The sequence below is a fragment of the Nuphar pumila genome, chromosome 17 (genome assembly GCF_984573655.1).
Source record: "Nuphar pumila chromosome 17, dmNupPumi1.hap1.1, whole genome shotgun sequence".
In the NCBI taxonomy this organism is placed as follows: Eukaryota; Viridiplantae; Streptophyta; class Magnoliopsida; order Nymphaeales; family Nymphaeaceae; genus Nuphar; species Nuphar pumila.
Genome location: NC_143265.1, coordinates 66,743,209 through 66,763,598, shown reverse-complemented (window position 1 = coordinate 66,763,598; position 20,390 = coordinate 66,743,209). Strand labels below are relative to the sequence as shown.

Genomic DNA, 20,390 nt, shown 5'->3' with positions numbered 1-20,390 from the left:
TCAACACAGTTCTCTAATCATCGCCAAGATTTTGTGCGTCTTCTTGTTCATTGCCTTCAGCTGTCCCTTCAGCTCCGCTACACTGATTATCGCTATCAGCCTACATAAGAAAACAACAGTCAGTATTGATAAACAAAATATAATGAAATAAATTACACATTATATGTGATTCTATCATGTGCTCATGTGTGTTCTAAGGCAATAAAAAAACTCTATATGCGATTCTATCATGCTCATATGTGCTCTAAGGCAGGCAAAAAGTTATATATGTGATTCTATCCTGCTCATATGTGTGCTAAGGCAATCAAAAAATTGAATATGTGATTATAGCATGTTCATATGTGTTCTAAGGCAGCTAGAAAAACTCTATATGTGATTCTACCATGCTCAGATGTGCTTTAAGGCAAGCAAAAAACTATATATGTGATTCGATCATGCTCGTATGTGTGCTAAGGCAGTCAAAAAATTGAATATGTGATTATAGCATGCCCATATGTGCTCTAAGGCAGGCAAAGGAAAAAAATTTATATGTGATTCTATCATAAATGATATATGTTCTAAGGCAGTAAAAAAACTTTATATGTAATTTGTGCATGCTTATATGTGTTTTAAGGTAGTCAAAAAGCTGAATATGTGATTATAACATGCTCATATGTGTTCTTAGGCAGTCAAAAAACTGAATATGTGATTATAGCATGCCCATATGTGCTCTAAGGCAGGCAAAAAAACTTTATATGTGATTATAGCATGCTCATATGTGCTCTAAGGCAATAAAAAAACTTTATATGTTATTATAGCATGCTCATATGTGCTCTAAGGCAATAAAAAAACTCTATATGTGATTCTATCATGCTCATATGTGTGCTAAGGCAGTCAAAAAACTGAATATGTGATTATAACATGCTCATATGTGTTCTTAGGCAGTCAAAAAACTGAATATGTGATTATAGCATGCTCATATGTGTTCTAATGCAGTCAAAAAAACTTTATATGTGATTCTATCATGCTCATATGTGTTCTTAGACAGTCAAAAAACTAAATATGTGATTATAGCATGCTCATATGTGCTCTAAGGCAGGCAAAAAAATTTATATGTGATTATAGCATGCTCATATGTGCTCTAAGGCAATAAAAAAACTCTATATGTTATTATAGCATGCTCATATGTGCTCTAAGGCAGGCAAAAAACTCTATATGTGATTCTATCATGCTCATATGTGTGCTAAGGCAGGCAAAAAGTTATATATGTGATTCGATTATGCTCATATGTGTTCTAAGGCAGGCAAAAAAACTTTATATGTGATTATAGCGTGCTCATATGTGCTCTAAGGCAATAAAAAACTCTATATGTTATTATAGCATGCTCATATGTACTCTAAGGCAATAAAAAAACTTTATATGTGATTATAGCATGCTCATATGTGCTCTAAGGCAATAAAAAAACTTTATATGTGATTATAGCATGCTCATATGTGCTCTAAGGCAATAAAAAAACTCTATATGTTATTATAGCATGCTTATATGTGCTCTAAAGCAGGCAAAAAACTCTATATGTGATTCTATTATGCTCATATGTGCTCTAAGGCAGGCAAAAAGTTATATATGTGATTCGATTATGCTCATATGTGTTCTAAGGCAGGCCAAAAAACTTTATATGTGATTATAGCATGCTCATATGTGCTCTAAGGCAATAAAAAAACTCTATATGTTATTATAGCATGCTCATATGTGCTCTAAGGCAATAAAAAAACTCTATATGTGATTCTATCATGCTCATATGTGTGTTAAGGCAGTCAAAAAACTGAATATGTGATTATAACATGCTCATATGTGTTCTTAGGCATTCAAAAAACTGAATATGTGATTATAGCATGCTCATATGTGTTCTAAGGCAGTCAAAAAAACTTTATATGTAATTCTATCATGCTCATATGTGTTCTTAGGCAGTAAAAAAACTGAATATGTGATTATAGCATGCTCATATGTGCTCTAAGGCGGGCAAAAAGTTATATATGTGATTCAATTATGCTCATATGTGTTCTAAGGCAGACAAAAAACTGAATATGTGATTATACCTGAGAGGGACCTGGAATCGAATATCCCCTTTCCAGAACAGCGGCCTTGATCTCATTTCGGAGAAAGGGGGCGACGGTGTCATGGAAGTAGTTATTCAGTGATTTCGTAATGATCTGACGTACATCATCATCAGAATGAATAGTATGCTGCTTGGAGCTTATGTCGGCGCAAGAAGTCGGTGAGCCGTAACTGGAAGAAGCAATAACTGGTGAAGTGTTCATATTACTCCCAAACCCGAACACGCGACCTTTTTTGGGTTCACCTGCTGCGGTCACCCATGCTGTAGGATCAAATGATGGATGCTGAGTAGCGTCATCGTCATATCGCTCTACCATTTGTTGCTCATATGCCTCCTACAAAAGAATGTTTAAAGTATTCATTAATAATTAATGATAACATTATGATAATTTACATATATATTGCAATGATTATTAATAGAATAAATACATACCGTTGTCGTTCTCGCCTTCTCTGATACGAAGACTCCCGTGGTCTTCCGTTTATGTGTTTCAACAAACACATCCTTATATGGTACACTGCCTCCTTTTTCTGCTTCCTGCGAAGTTAAATGACAAAAGATTTAGTACACAAGTTTACAACAATACTTATAAAATTAATATTATATATTGATGAGTTACCATTTTCTTCAGGTGGCTCCCAAATGTCTTAGATCCACCTGTGTGTAGATGGGCTTCGGGCATTTTTGATCGATTTTGTGCAGCCTTCGCAGAGCGATTTCTAAATGCATCTTCCGCCCACTTATTGCACATTTCATCCCAATAATCTCTCCTGATAGTAATAGGACCATGACCCTTCCACAGTAATGGATCATCTACTACGCCAGATGTTTTTTTTGTTGCAGTCTTCATAGTGTGCAACATGTCTACAAATCGATTGGCAGCCACCTTCTGCCACACCTTCCTTGCATCATTTTCTTCCACCGTAGTTGCGAAGCGATTCGAAGCCTACAAATATTTTCAGAAAGTTAGTAGACATTACTTAAATAAATTAAATATGAAACACATTAACTATGAGGAACAACTGTATACCATGAATGAGGACCACAATCTGTCTAACACCTCCTTTGGGTACTCTTTCCATTGAGCAACCGGTCCTGGTAGATGTTGAAGAAGCGAATTCCTAATCTCCCGTACTACTTCTTGTGGCTCAAACCTCGTGCTGCACATGAATTGTTACACAGTAAATATCAATATAAAATATTTATAAGATATGCAATAATTGAAAACAAAATACTTACGGTCGATTATCGATATACACTATTCGAATGAGTCTTCTTGTGCCAGCCTGAGAAGACCCTGTTTCCTGTGTTGGCTGTTGACTTGTGTGATCAACTGGTGTAGGTGGGTCGTGTATAGGCGCAACATCATCTGTAAAAAAATATATTAGAAATTCTTAGAATGCGCACTTGAACTAATCAAGCATCCAATTAGTTATATGATATACCTATCACAGGAGCCCGTGAAGATGAAGGTTGAGCCTGACTACTACTGGATGAGCGACCACTATAACCTCCACGAACCATATTCTAACAAATAACATATGTCATACAATACATTCAAATAATTCACATCAAGTATTACAATGCATTCAAGTCATTCACATCAAGCATTGCAATGCATTCAAATCATTCGCATCAAGTATTATAATGCATTCAAGTCATTCACATCAAGCATTGTAATGCATTCAAATCATTTGCATCAAGTATTACAATGCATTCAAATAATTCAAATCATTCACATTAAGTATTGCAATAATTCAAATCATTCGTTGCATAAATTATAATACATTCAAATAATTTAAATCATTCACATTAAGTATTGCAATGCATTCGAATCATTCGTATCAAGTATTATAATACATTCAAATAATTCAAATCATTCACATCAAATATTGCAATGCATTCGAATCATTCGTATCAAGTATTATAATACATTCAAATAAAATTTTTAATCATTCACACCAAGTATTGCAATACAACTCACATCAAGTATTGCAATGCATTTAAATAGAGGTTTGTAGTATAAGATTTTGCTCACTAGCTTGAGAATTCTTCCTCATCACTAGTTTGACCTTCTTCTTCTTCTTCTTCTTCTTATTCTTCTTCTTCTCCTCCTTCTTCTTCTTCTTCATTGTTTGCCCATCCATTTGGTACATCATTTGGATCACATTCCTCTATGAATGTTTCATCGGCCAATGGAGATATGACATGCATGTCATGCGCAACATCGTGACCATAAGTGAAGTCATAGACATCATCTGATTGATAGTAATTGTTGTCTTCAGCTAACTCATCTTCCTGTAACTGATCATACTCGGGGTATAGTTTGGACTTCACCTTGCAAACTGCCCACCATTCATTTCTATCTGACTTTTTTATACTCGGATATGAAGTATAATAAACTTGTTGAGCTTGCGAGGCTAATATGAATGGTTCATATGTTCCAAACCTGGATTTATGATTCACCTCCACAATAACTGAAGCTTTGTCGAGTCTTGTTGCAGTTGGATCAAACCAATGACACTTGAATAAAGTTACCCTGTTATTCATGCCTAAGTAAGACAACTCCATTATTTCCTCTATAACACCGTAGTAATCATGTTCATTTTCACCGTAGCTGCTACCCTTGACACACACGCCACTATTTATCGTTGATTTGTTTATACCGTAATCTTTTGTATGGAATCGATAACCATTTACGCTATACCCGTTGTAGCATTGCACAACTTTGGTCGGACCATTTTCTAAATCACATATTCCTTGATCTTTAACATCACCATGGCAAACCTACGCACAGACATAAACAATGATTGTGATCACGATCAATTAAGTAACTTAGTGTTGTTTATAAGTACAAAATTTATGTTAGCTTCTTTACCAACAGTTTCAACCACTCCACAAACTTAGTTTCACGTTTTTTTTGTACTTCTGCATCAGTGAGATGTGAAACTTCGCTTTGCAACTCCAAATCAAATCGTCTGCAAACCACAAATACTTATATTACCGAGCCATGTATCCACATATAGAACATAAAAGGATTTATAATTGAGTTGCATATACATATACTTACTCGATGTATGGGTCGATCGCTGAGCAATTAAAAAGAATATAGATGTGTGATGCATCTTGCTCTTGATCTGTCAGTAGCCTTGATCGACAACTACCAAATGCATGCCCAAGTGGTTGAAATATCGACAGCTTGTCAGCTACAGTTACTTGTTCTCCATCATCGTTACGGGGCGGGCATGTGTAACGTGTTGGAATATGAGGTTCGAGTACATAGATGAGAAATTTGAAATCTCTTCTAAAGTGTACGCCTCACAAATAGAGCCTTCTACTCTTGCTTTATTACGAACCTTTTTTTTAGGTCGAACATGTATCTGACAAGAATATACATTTCAAATTTTAAATATCTGACATTAAAGAGACAAATATAAAAAAACATATACCTTTCAAATGGGTACATCCATCGATATTGCACAGGGCCACCAACCCTTAGTTCATATGGCAAATGTATGATCAAATGTTCCATAACATCAAAAAATGTTGGCGGAAATATCTTTTCTAGCAGACAAACAGTGGTGATGACAGAGTCCTCGAGATTCTTTCTATCTGATACTACGACCTCCGATGCGCACAATGTTCTGAAAAATCCACTCAACTCAGACAATACCCACAATATAGGTTTGTCTAACATATCATGGAATGCTAGGGGTATCAATCGTTGCATAAAGATATGACAATCATGGCTCTTCAACCCATATAACTGTCCATCATCAATCTTCACAGCCCGAGCAATGTTAGAGACATATCCATCTGGAAATTTTAGTTGTCTCAACCATTGACATACATGTTTTATTTGATTAGGTCCGAGCACATACTTTGCCTTTGGTTTCAGTACTTTGCCATTATACTCTTTGAGTTCCAATTCTGGTCTTTTACATATTAATTTTAAATCCATACGAGCCTTCAGATTATCCTTCATTTTTCCTTTAATATTCATTACTGTATTGAAAACATTATCAAACACATTTTTCTCTACATTCATCACATCCAAATTATGTCATATCAATAGGGTCGGCCAATACGGTAGTTCCCAAAAAATAGATTTCTTCGTCCAATTGTGATCCTTCCCAAATTCACGGAAGGGTGTAGGACTACGGGCATCTGTTAATACATCTAGAAAGTATCGCAATCTTCTTAGAATCTCTATGCCAGACAATATTGAGGATGAACCTTCTGTTTCAGTTGTGCCTGCTTTAAACGCATTCTTTTGTCGTTGGAACAGATGATCGCTGGGTAGAAATCGACGATGACACTCAAACCAGCAAGGCTTCCTTCCATGCCTCAATCTAAAAGCTTTGGAATCATCCATGCAGTACGGACAAGCCAACCTCCCATGTGTGCTCCAACCAGATAGCATACCATATGCAGGGAAGTCACTAATTGTCCATAGAACAACGGCCTTCATGTTGAAATTTTGTTTTTTGTGGGCATCATACGTGGTAACACCGTCATCCCACAATACTTTTAGTTCATAAATCAATGGCCTTAAATATACATCAAGATTTTGGCCAGGTAAGGTCGGACCAAGGATCAACAGAGACAAGAAAAGATTTGGACGTTTCATACACAAGCTTGGTGGAAGGTTGTATGGAGTTACGAATACTGGCCAACATTAGTATGGAGTTGATCTACCCCCAAATGGATTAAATTCATCTGTACATAGACCGAGTCTAACATTTCGCATTTCCATTGCGAAGTTCTGATGAGTACGATCAAAGTGCTTCCAAGCTTCAGCGTCAACAGAATGCGTGATCTTGTTTTCATCGTGTCGAACTTTATTTGCATGTCATCTCATGTGTTTAGCTATCCTTGAAGACATATACAATCGCTGCAATCTAGGAGTGATAGGAAAGTAGCAGAGTGACTTGTATGAAACTTCCTTTGATCTTGTGCTACCATTGCCTCTTGTCTTTGGCTTGAACCGAGGATGCCCACATGACGGACATGATATGTTGTTTTCCTGCTCCTTGAAATACAACATGCAGTGATTTGGACAAGCATCAATCGTTTTGTAACCCATACCTAGAGCGTTGACCATAACTTTCGCACGATAGAAATTTTGTGGCAATTTCTCATCTTTGGGCAACATACTCTTCACAATCATGCACAAACGGTCAAAACATGATTGACTCAAATTATACTCGGACTTCAAATTCATTAGTTGAAGAACTGCAGACAAGATGGTGTGACTCTCACAACCGTTCTAAAGTGGCTCATCAGCATCTCTAAGTAAATCATAAAATCTACTAGCTGCATTGTTTGGTGATTCTTCATCTACGACAGTTCTTACATCACTAGAACTCATAGCAGAACCCAGTTCTGTTCCTGCGACATCAAATATCAAATCCGTATATGGATTATCGTGCACCACATTCACCCGTGCATCAAAATCGTTTCTAAATTCTTCATCATGAAACGTCCAGTTCTGATAATCACTCACAAAACCCTTCCTGTATAGGTGATGTCTAACGCTATGAGGTTCTACAAATCGATTATTCTTACAAATCTTGCAGGGACACCTAATCTGACCTGTAGGATCCACTGTACTGACACTTGCCGTTGCAAATTCAATAAAACTGTCAACACCATCCATATATTCATGCGATAACTCATTGTCCACTATCCTACGGTACATCCATTCACGGTTTGGAGTCATTTTTTTATGAAGTTACGAATAATAGCCTAACGAATTAAAAGAGAATAATCAGAATGCTACGATGAAAAACATATCAAATTTATCATGCAATATATGATGTCATACAATAACAAGAATTTTGATGCATGCATTGATAACTTAATATTTTCATGTGCAAACTATTAATGACACGATACAATAATTTGAAACATGCTTTCATTATACAATTTCACATGGAAGTCATAATCAAATTGAAAGTTACATGCAAGCATGGACACAATTACATCAAACATTGCAATACATTGTAATCATTCATATCAAACAAATGGCAAACATGTACCTGCAGCAAACACACTTCAATATCTCACTAACTACTACCATGCCTAGCATGGACTCCGTACTCCAAAAATAAGAACACTTCAATATACATTAAAATCATGCTCAGCATGATCTCCGAACTCCATCGAAGCAACCCTAAATATCAACAACTAAGTGAGTGTGTGAACAATAAAGTGTTACATCTAATAAATTAAATAACATGTGATACGCTTGCATCACTTACTCACCACGGGTATTTACCCGATTTGCATTATTTTTGACACTTACTTACCACAGGTGGCTGAGCACGAGCTTGTTCTGTTGAAAAATCTGCACAAAAAAACATTGTTTTAAAATGAAGTCACCATGAAAAAAAAAACTATTCTGGCAAGGGGTCGACTCCCCTGCTGTTCCGGCAGGGGGTCGACCCCCTTACAGAACATAGGGGGTTAACCCTCTTACGAAACGTAGGGAGTTAACTGACCCCCTGTTCGGGCAGGGGGTCGACCCCCAGCCTTTCCGCTAGTGAGACGACCCCCTGCTTGAAAAAAAAAGAGGCAGGGGGTCGCCCCCCAGCCGAAAAAAAGGGGCAGGGGGCGACCCCCTGACGAAAAAAAAAAACAGGCAGGGGGTCGCCCCACATGCCGAAAAAAAAGGGGTAGGGGGCGACCCCCTACCGGAAAAAAAAAATAAACGGCAAAAATAAGGGGCAGGGGGGCGACCCCCTGCCAGAATAAAACAACGAGGCAAGGGGGTCACCCCCTGCCGAAAAACAGAAAATGTGGCAGGGGGTCGCCCCCCTGCCTTGGTTATTTTTTTTGGCAGGGGGGCGCCCCCCCTGCCGGAAAACAAAAAATGTGGTAGGGGGGCACCCCCCTTGCCGAAAAATAAAAAATGCGGCAGGGGGGTCGCCCCCCCTGCCGGAAAACACAACACGCGGCAAGGGGTTGCCCCCCCTGCCAGAAAATAGAATACGCGATAGGGTGTTGCCCCCTGTCAGAAAATACTAATGAGGCAGGGGGGCGACCCCTTGCCGAAAAACAAAAAATGCGACAGGGGGGTCACCCCTCTGTCGGAAAACACAACACGCGGCAGGGGGTCGGCCCCCCTGCCGGAAAATACTAACGAGGCAGGGGGCCGACCCCCTGCCAGAAAAACTAAAAGGGGCATCCGCCCCTTTTATCGGAAAAACCTGGGAGACGCCGGTCGGGGGGCGGCGGACCGGGGGCAATGGGCAGGGCGGCAGGCCGGGGAGCGACGAGCGGTGGGGGCCGGGGAGCGACGAGCGGTGGGGGCCGGGGAGACGCCGACAGGCGAGATATGGGGCGACAGAAGGGAGAGGGCGGCCGGCGGGAACAGCGGAACAGAAAAGAGAAAGAGGGCTCTGATTAGGGATTTATGCGGGATTTAGCGACGGCCTAAATCCGTCGTAAAGTCGTCGTAAATTAATATAACTACGTAGCGACGAAAATATTCCGTCGCTAAATTTGTTGCTCAATAGCGATGGCACACTTTCCCTCGCCAAATCCATCGCTAAAATACGCGGTTATTACGACCAAACATTCCGTCGCTAAGCCGTCGTTAATTTGCGACAGATTGTTGGACGAAAGCTATTCCGTCGATATTTTCGTAAATATTACGGTTCTTAGCGATGGATTTGTTTCTCTCATTAATTCGTCTCTAATTAGCGACGGAAACATTCCGTCGCTAATATCCGTCGCTAATCCCCTATTTTCTTGTAGTGAATGGGTTAGGCCTTTAAATTTGGCCCTGGCTCAGCCCAAACCGGGCCTTTGGTCTAGCCCAACCAAAATAATTAAATAAATATATTTATAGTATTATTATATTATGATTATTTATATTAATACACATATAAATTATTTTTCTTTATATATAGATTAAATGAATAAATATATATAAGATTAATGCTCACTGAGACCTTTACTGGCGCTTCAAAAACACCACTAAAAGGTGTTTTATGCAAAGAAAATACATTGATCATCCGGTACGTGTGCATGTGCATTTTCATTAAGCATGGAGGGGATTAAGCAGTGTATATATATATATATATATATATATATATATATATATATATATATATATATATATATATATATATATATAGCCTGGTTCGATTAAGCCCACATGCCTAATGGGTGGGTCGTAGGCTGGGAGTTTCCCAATGGGTTGGCTAGTCAATTGATAGGTGAAGGCTTTGACTGAGCCGGGCTGGCTGGTCGCCCAACCCTACCCATGATAAATTATTTTTTGGGGATGTAGGAAGAGATCATAAATTGGTACCCTTTTAGAAACTTGTTCTTCTTTTCTCTTCCCATAAAACAACTACTTTGTTTTTCTTCTATTTTTTAGTAATTCTAGTAAACTTAGGGCATGTCTCTTTGCATCTCATGTGATTTGAATTCATATATCATCTCAAGTGATTTCATATTATAGGTGGATGTTAAGGAGATTTCAGGTCCATGTCCAATCAGGCAAATGGACCCCATGATTCACCACGTGGGTAATGGTCAAGACAATGCAAATGCACTCATGAATACTCCTAATGCGAATGCGGTGGCTAATGTGGTTGGACTCCTTACAAGAGTACACCAACTGGGATAAAATGTCTACTCATCATGTGACCACTAACATGGATAACCTATCTCTTCAAACAACTTATCAGGGCAACAAACATGTTAAAATCGGTTCACTTGCAAATAAATAATATTGGTAACACAGTTTTTAGCTCTTCAGATTCTAAGTTTGTTTTGAATGATGTACGTCATGTTTTTGCTATCACTCGTAATCGGTTATCCATAAAAACAATTACTAAAGACAAAGATATATTTTTGAATTTCATCCTGATCTATGCAATATTAAGAATCACAAAATGGGAAAAGTAGTGCTACAAAGTACAAGTTATCAAGGTCTATATAAGTTGGATATTCATAAGGAGAAAGAAACAATATGTGGAGCATCTGCTTATGTTGGAGAACGTGCATCCATTAAGAAGTGGCATAGAAGGATTAAACATCCTTTGTTTCACATAGTTCATCAAGTTTTAAATAAACAGTCTTTCTTTTCTGCATAATAATGTCATGTTTATGTGTGAAGCGTGTCAAATGGGTAAAACTCACAATTTACCCTTTTAACCATCTATTGCTTTATTTTGATGTGTGGGAGTCAACGTTTGTCCTCAATACTAAAGGATATTTATATTATGTTAATTTTATGAATGTCTTTTCTAGATTCACTTGGTTATTTCTTATTGAAAGAAAATCTCAAGGTTTTTCGATGTTTCAAGGTTTTTAAAAACAAGTGGAAACCCGATTTGGTAGATGGATAAAAGCTCTCTAGAATGATTGAAGAGGAGAATATAAGTCACTTTTTATGTACATGAAATAATGTGGTATTGAGTACTGTATCACTTGACCACACACATGAATAGAATGGTTGTGTCAAACGCAAGCATCAACACATTGTTGAGACATGACTTATACTTTTCCCTCAAGCTGGTTTACCATAGAACTATTGGGATTAGGGCTTTTTAACTATTGTTTACTTTATAAATAGACTCCCATCAACTATCAGACATAAGAAATCTTTCTTTCAAATCTTGTTTCAAACCAGCCCTGATTACAAGTTTTTCAAAACCTTTGGGTATGCATCTTATCCCTATCACCATCCTTTTAACAATCACAAACTTCAGTTTAGAAGTCAAAAATCTAATTTTCTGGGTTATAGTGGTCAACACAAAGAATATATTTTCCTCTTGTACTAGTTTCACTGTCACTGGCTCATGTTGTACCTCCTCTCTAGGTCTCACCCAAGCTCCTTTTAGTGGACCCTCCCAACTCACCATCCCATCTTATGGATTCAGGGCCTTCATTAGCCGACCATGATCCATCATCGTCCACCAGCCCTGCTAGGCCCTGTCTCCATTTAGGTTCCATTTGCTACCCATACTCACCACATGATTACCCACTCTCAAACCGGCTCACTGAAACCGAAGACCCATCTTACCACTAGATATCATATTCATAAAGTCTTTCTCACTACTCTTTCCCAAGGCTATGAACCCACTTGCTTCACGTAGGTTCAAAAAGACTAACATTAGCACCAAGCTATATATGGCAGATGAGTTCAATATACTCTTAAAGAACAACACCTGAAGTTTAGTTCCCTCTAAACCCAACACCAATGTTATTGGTTGTAAGTGGATTTTTAAAATCAAGCATCATGCAAACAAAACCTTAGAGCAGTATAAAACTAGACTTGTTGCCAAAGGTTATATAGTTAAGAATAAGAGATAGACTATTTTGAGACATTTAACCCAGTTGTAACCCCCCCCTCCTCCAATGTCCTTCTGTCTTCATCATTGTTGTCTCCTTATGATGGACTATTCAACAACTTGATGTTCATAATGCATTTCTATATGTGATTCTAAATGAAGAGGTGTACACGACACAACCATAAGGCTTTGTTGATCTATGGTTTTCTAACCATATATGTAAATTACGCTCTTTACATTCTCAAATAGGCCATGTGAACTTGGTACTAATGATTAAGTTCCTTTCTTGACCTTGGTTTTGTGGGTTCTTGAGTTGACACTTTATTATTTGTTTTTCACAAGCCTATGCTCCTTGCTTATGTGCTTATATATGTTGCTGACATCATTATTGCAGGCAGCTCTCCTAGCTATTCGGCTCATATTATTGACAAGTTGAACTATAAATTTGTCTTAAGGACCTTGGTGATTTACACTTTTTTTAGGCATTGAATCCAGTGTTACCCTTATGAGATGTTTCTCTCCAAGCAAAAGTATATGCTAGATCTGTTGGATTAGAATCACATGACGGGGGCTAAACCGATCACCACTCCTATGGTTGTATCAGTTATAATTGACTTTGACCAAACCAGACTTAGTCTATGTGGTCAACAAGGTCTGTCAGTAGATGCACCGACCTACTAATGTTCATTGGACAACTGTCAAATGGATACTTCACTACATTAAGCACACTTTAACCTATGGTCTTCTTATTCTTAAATTCATGAATTTCCACATCTTGACCTTATTGGATATAAAACTAGGCTAACAATATTGATGACTGCAAGCCTACAGAAGTCTTCACCGTATTCCTTGTTGGTTACCTCCTTTCTTAGTCTGCTCATAAGCCCTCCACAATGACACATCCCAGTTCTGAAGCTAAATATCATTTTCTGTCCAACATTGTTACTAAGATGCTTCATCTTATGTTTTTATTGAATGATCTCCACATTGTCAGCTTTTTTCCACCCATGATTTTGGTGGGACAACATTGGTACCTCTTACCTCTCTACCAATCTTGTCTTTTACAATAGCAGGGAACACATTGTCATCGATGTCCATTTTATTTGTGATTATGTTGTAAAAAAAAACCTTCAAGTTTGGTATATCTCCTTTTCTGATCAATAGGGTGACATCATGACCAAACCTCTTTCTAGCTCTAGATTCTTCTTAGGCCCTTGACCTTAAGGGGGGTTGTTAAGAAAATATTGGGTCAAGGTCCAACTAGAAAAATAGGCCCCTTGGTTCACCAAGTGGGTAATGGTCAAGCAAATGCAAATGAAGTCGTGAAGACTCCTAATGTGAATGAGGTGACAAATGTAGTCGGACTCCTAAGGAGAAGACACCAACTCAGGATTGTAATCCTAAACATGCAACTTGTAACTCTCTATGTAAAGGAACCTCTCCTCTCTCTAAAAAATGTACTTTGAGAGAGAGAAAATAGTTTTTTCCCTATGCTTGGTATAACCACGTTAAAATCATGACCGAAAATGTAATAATCCAATTTTGTCGCACGTGAGACATTGGGAAATGATAATCGTTCTCTCACAACCATGAGGGGATTCTCATTCGGGGCCAAGTAAACGTACCGCAGAATAAAAATTATGGGGTCCTTTGTATCCTGTGGAAACCAAAGGGAAACCCATGAACCTGATACGTTTTACTGCAAATAAGGGACTGCTTTTCTGAGGAAAACTGGCCCCCAAAATGAATAGTAGCACTCCATTTTGTGCAGAACCATTTGCCGATGAGAGGAGAGGAGAAGTGGTTGGACTTGCTCTCTGCAGAATCAAGCTTGTTCTTCAGCTGGGTGCAAACGTGCCCTAGATGATAACGTTTGTGTTGCTCATGCTCGTACATAAGAATTTTCAAGCAATTCCATTGGTTGGAGAATGTGAGAGCTAATGCAGATTTGTTTAGATTAAGATCTTATAGTAAGATATATGGAATGCACCTGGTATGGTTGTCAATGGGTTGGGTTTGTGTAGGTCCCCCGACTTGACCTGAACCAGAATACTGGGGTATGGTCATAAAAATTCTGACCTAAATATTATTTGTGTCAACCTGAACCGATCAAAGTAATACGTGGGATAAGTTTGAGCTGTGATTTTTGTCAAATATATGAACCACTTGAAACCAAGTCCAGTATTTTGTATGTATCTTTTAAAGGGGCCACTAGAATACAAGAACTGGAAATATGAAAACTACTGTGTGAACTGAGATTTTCATTTTTTTTTTTATTTCTTTTCACTTAAATCTGACTTTACGGATGTGATCTACATGCTTGGTTACATGGGTCAAATTTGAAAGTCTATTTTTTCAACCTGATATATCTTGAACTTAAACCCCATTACTGGTCATTTGGATGGTTCAGTTGCACCATGATCGATAAAAAAGAAGTTTTATATAGCTGTTGCACCATGATCGGTCGGACAATATTCCTCTGTTCAAGCTGAGAATAAGTCAGAATTAAATGACAACCCTGACAGTATGGACGCATTCGAATGCACCAGATTAGGATTAAACTGTTTGGATTCGGCTCAGATATAGCTAATACCAAATCTGATTAATCTGACTCGGATTTGGATGGAGAAAAAATAACACCTAATCCGAAATAAATACATGCAATCGGATTTGGATGTCCATCGAGATTGGTTATGAAATCTAAAATCAAATCCAAATCTGATTATTAATAATTGGATTAGGGTTCGGGTTGGATATCAAAAAATCTGGTCTGTTGACGTCACTAGCACACGAAGACCCGAAGTCACACAGATCAAAATCGGATTTGGCATGTGGCCGATTCACACAGATCTAACCTTCCTCCAAATAGGGGTCCTTAGATGCTCGGAAACGAGACCCGAAAAATAAAGAAACTGTGGATTTCGAGTCCGATGAGAGGGGGCTGGGTGGCAGACCAGAAATCCACTGATATCAGATCCTTTGATCTCAAGTCCAAGATCCTAAGATTTCAAATCCGGATCCATTCAAATTTTCTTGAGGATTTGTATATAGTACATGTTTCACAAGGATTATGATGCATCCTCTTGCTCAACGTTTCTGCTATCGAATTGGTACATAGTAGAATTGGTGGAAGCCAATCAGCCACCTTGGCCATCAAGGAAAAAAGAAAAAAAGAGCAGAAAAAAATTAGAAACGGAATTGGGCTGTGGACAAAATTTTTCTAGTCATCTCAGTTCGGTACCAGACCAAACTCTTGATTTGATGTTAAACTCATACCACTTATTTAGTCAATCAGTGATTTCTTTGACCAGTAAGCCGTGATCAGAGCAACGATGGGTGGAGAAGAGGACCAAGGCAAGACTGTCAAAGGTCCCTCTTGTGCCATTCGTTTAGAAGATGAACGGCATCCAACCACTATGATTGTTTCTTTTGTTCTCCACCATCTGTTCAATATGACACAAAAAAAAGGTAGGGTCCATCCGATTCATAAGCAATTCGACCACGATGGACGAATGTCGTTCATTCATTGCATGGATGAATGACATCCGAGGGACCCTAACGGTGTGCCAAAAGTAAGTGATATCTACTTCTTAGTGTTTTTTACTATGCCAAAAGAAAATCCAATGTTGTCAGTATCGGTATCTGACCTGAATCGTTGAGCCACTGATTCAGATGTATCGGGCCTGATACCCGATACCAATAGTCAACTAAATTGTTCGGTATCGGCCAAAAATTATAACGTATCAATCATAATGTGACACATGTTAAAACCATTAAAATAATATTGAAAAAGTTTTTTGGTATTTTTTATAATTATTAAAAAATAACTGATTCAGGCCTGCAGCGTATCTAATTTCTGCCCGATATAATGCATATCGGCAGATACAGGCCGATACGTACCGATACTGATAACATTGGAATATCCGATTCTCATCAGCAACGATCAGGATGGGTGTGAACCCACCTGAGCCTAGTGCAGCCCTCCAGTAAGGTCCATCGTGCCCCGAGAAGTCTTACCTAAATAATTAAGGGCATGGTTAGACAGAAAACTTTTCCTGGATTTCCAAATTCCTTATTAGTAGTGATAGCAAGAACTGAAAATCCAATAAACTTTGCATTTTCAGGTACATCATGACATTTCCACTATTATGCAGAACAGAAGAAATTTATGGCAAACGGTGCCATAAAAAAATACTCATATATACCCATCGAGAAAAAAAAAAGTCATTAAACTCGTTAACTGTACCACGATATTTTTTAAAGGCTGATATTCTACCAAAAAACACGATATTTTCAAAATACTGCCTATTTTAAAAATATTGCAATTTCAACCTGATATTTGTGAGATAAAATCACTTTTTTATATTATTGTATTTTATTAATCTTATATATATTATACATATTGTATATTTTTATACATACCGATTTCCTGAAAATTCTTCCGAGGAAAACTAGATTTTCCAAAATATTGAAAGATTTTCCGGAGGACGTGATTTATGACTGTGGTCTGTACCTATGTCACATGGATACTCCAACCTACCCCCGTGTGTTGTCCATGCATATACTATTCTTCATGGAAAATAAATAAAAATAGCGTATCCCGTGTCCTTTGAGTCGTACCCTTGTGACATAGGTCTATACCTCCCACATAATTTGCTGTGGGCCACCCCCAGCTTCTCTCTCTCTCTCTCTCTCTCTCTCTCTCTCTCTCTATATATATATATATATATATATATATATAGGTGTGGAGATGTTGATGCGTGGTACCTATTGGTAACAGAGAGGATAGGCAAGAGTTACTAAATTCATTAAAAAATTAGTGGCTCATGTGCACCGATTTATACACTAAAAAATTATAAGAAAAACAAGAAACGGCTAATAAGAAAATGAAGAAAGGGATGCAGGGCGGGCGCACAGCCTTACAAGATAACGGTTGACCATTTCGGATGGTTCATCCATGGTGACATCTGGGTCTTTTCTCATACGTAGGTTAGTTTACCTATCAATATAAAATAGGCAAGCAAACAAGCTACTGCAATGGGAGAATCGCTGACTATTGTGCATAAAATAATCCACGCATTCAATGCGATTGCAGTACAAGGGAGGAAAGGCAAGGGATTAATGCCAAATGATCAAAGTAATTAGCATCTCTCTCCTAATCTATTAACTAATAAAAGAGACCGTATACTTTAGGTTATCGTAATTATAATAATGAGATGTCTGCTAATCTGCTTTTTAATACGTAGAAGATCATGATTAATATTATAATCATGCAACACTACGTGAATAAAAACAAAACAAATAAAGGGGTTTGCTCTTTTTTTTAAGTGAAAATGTGTGCTAGGCTGCTAGCAGTAGTAGTATGCTTTTTGATGTAAAAAAGGCAATGGGCTTTTTGGGGAGAGAAGAAGAAAGAACCCCAGAGCTCTAAAAAGAGGAAGAGGAAGAGGAAGAGGAACAGGAAGAAGGATTGGGGTGTCCCCCCTTCACATGACCCAAAGGATATTGGCGATACCATCATTACTAAACACCAGATCATTCACTGGCATGGGCCACCATGATTGCGTAAAGAGTCACATGTCACCTCCCAAATACAAATACAAAAGACAGCCATGGCTCATCCCCCACTTTGCCTATCTCTTCTTCCAAGTCCTCATGATTTTCTTGCAGGGGGCAGACAAGTGACTGTCACAGCCACTGCTACCACTTTCTCACTCTTATTTCCTTCCTACCAAGTTCTAAAACCACGCCCTCCTTACAACAATACTTAGTATCAATGTTCATGCCAATTCCCCACTTCTTTGCGTCATAAAAAAAAAAAATCCCCACTTCTTTGATCCTTCCCCCTCACCAAACCCTAAAACTGTCAAACATGCAGATTATGAGAAGAATTATCCAACAGATAAAAAGAAAAAGGACATCAATATCATATCAAATTTGATATTACTGAACGTATGGCTATAATATCTAAGCAATATCTTACAGAAAATTAACAGGGGAAAAACAAACAGCCAAAAGGGATTCTATGCAGAATAAAAACGTCATCTTTTGTTGTTCATTCTCTCCCCTTATGTAGAAGGGACCAAACATAGTCACCTCAAGCATACCGTGTAGGCGCTAATCAGATGAACAAATCCAAGAGTCGACCATCCCCTCCCCTCTCGACATGCCTTCTGATCCCTTCTCCACGTGAACGTCCAAAGGGGACGTGTTGTAGTTCATCTTGCAGCTACTGCCACCACCTCCCTGCGGATTGCACAAATTAATGGTACCAACTCCGGGCGGCCGAATGCCCACTTGGTTGTTGCCCTCATCACTACCACCACCACCACCAATCCCACCCAGAAAAAGTCGTGAGGAGCCAATACTACAAGGGGGACCACTGCTCATATTCATACTGTTGCTCATGTAGGCACCAATGTTGGCTTGGCTACTCAGACCTACATGAATTGGGTTGCCACCAAATTCGCACAAAACTCCGCCACCCACGTTCACCTGTGCACCTACTGCCATCGTCGGTGCCGACATCGGTGGAGACGGAAATGGCGAAAGGCCCTGCGTCGGAGGCTTTCCGGGAAGGAAATTCGGCAACTGATACTTGGGTGCTGAGTTCATGAGGGATTGGAGGTTGAAGAGAGTGTGGGGGAAGTTGGGGGTCTGTAGATGACCGGAGTGGCTGTCGAGGTGGTGGCGGAACAACAAGTCCGACGATGATTCCGTGCCCAGGGAAGCAGTAGTAGAGGAGGAGGGGTTGTTAGAAGAGATGTCTCTATTGTTGCTGTTGTTAGTGTTAGCCAGAGAGAGGATTTGAGGTTTCTGGGGGAAAGGGCGGAGGAGGAAGGGAGGAGGAGAAGGAGCACCGCTGACTCCGCCGGCCGCGGCGAGCAGATCCAGCCTGGGGGCCCGAGAGAAGGGGGATGTGGAAACGAAGGGTGGTGCAGGGATACCTGTGAATTCCTGGACCATCTGCCGGAAATTGGTGGTGTCCGTGGTGAGGACGGTGGTGGGAGCCCTCCGGGACGCCCTCGACCGCTTCTTGCCGCTCTTCGCGCCGGCGGGCATGGGCGCCCCCCCGACTCCGTCCCCGGCCCTCTGGTACATGCTTCCGACGTCAGAGGGCTGAGCTGCTGCCGAATTGATAGTGGTTGCACCGGAGAAAAGCGAGGGGGAAGAGGAAGGGAGGCCGGCGATAAGAGAGGGGGCTGGCCTCTTCGCGCTCCTCTGCCAACTGGGGTCGAGATTTGGGGGTGGACGAAGAGGGTCGATGTAGGAGAGGGAGTCGAATAGGGAGGAGGAAGAGGACGGTGGGTTTTGGCCGGCCGGCCGTGAGATGCCGGCGAAGATCCGGGAAGTTGCCGATGAAGAGGATGATCTGGGGAGAGGGTCGTCGTAGTCTTCGTCCGCACTAGACACCAGATCGACGTCTCTCGAGGATTGCACGTCCCCACTGTTGCAGGAATCCATTGGCTGATCTTCAGCTCTCCCAAGATCAGACAACGCAGGAGCAGCAAGAAAAAAAGACCATCAAGAGTTGTAGAGAGAGAAAATGACGGTAGGGGGAAAGAGAGAGAGAGAAGGGGAGGCATCTTGTGTTCACGTTTCCACTTAAAAGATTTGGTGGAGATTGGGGAGTGGGGTCCACATTGTCCTTCAATGAGAACATGCCACTTGGGTCAAAGAAAGAGAGAGAGAGAGAGAGAGAGAGAGAGGTGGGTGTCTGAAGGTAGAGTGAAAGGGGAGAGGTGGGTTTGATTGGTTGGGAGCAGTGAACAAAGATGGTAAAATTTTATGGGCAATGAGGTGGGCAGGCGACCAAATTGAGGATGCCGTGGTTGTTGAAAAAAAAAATGAAATAAAAAATATTAAAAGAGGAAACCAAATAGTAAAACTAGAAAAGCACCAGGGGAGTTAAGATGGTTTTGTTCAGTAAGACCATAAAATTCGTATTTTGAATTGGTCAAAAAAGCGCAGCCCCCCTCCACCAC

The 20,390-nt window shown here is 39.6% G+C and overlaps 1 protein-coding gene across 1 annotated transcript; it reads right to left on the bottom strand.

Moving 5' to 3' along the window:
• Nucleotides 1-18,325: 18,325 nt before the first annotated feature.
• Nucleotides 18,326-19,979, bottom strand: LOC149812087 (uncharacterized). Its single transcript, XM_089993129.1, has one exon. It carries the CDS (start codon nucleotides 19,867-19,869, stop codon nucleotides 18,523-18,525), a length of 1,347 nt encoding a protein of 448 aa, XP_089849255.1. The 5' UTR covers nucleotides 19,870-19,979; the 3' UTR covers nucleotides 18,326-18,522.
• Between the last annotated feature and the right edge of the window lie 411 nt (nucleotides 19,980-20,390).

Bases quoted from the DNA above. Each gene is read 5' to 3' on its own strand.
- LOC149812087 (XM_089993129.1), bottom strand. From the start codon at position 19,869: ATGGATTCCTGCAACAGTGGGGACGTGCAATCCTCGAGAGACGTCGAT.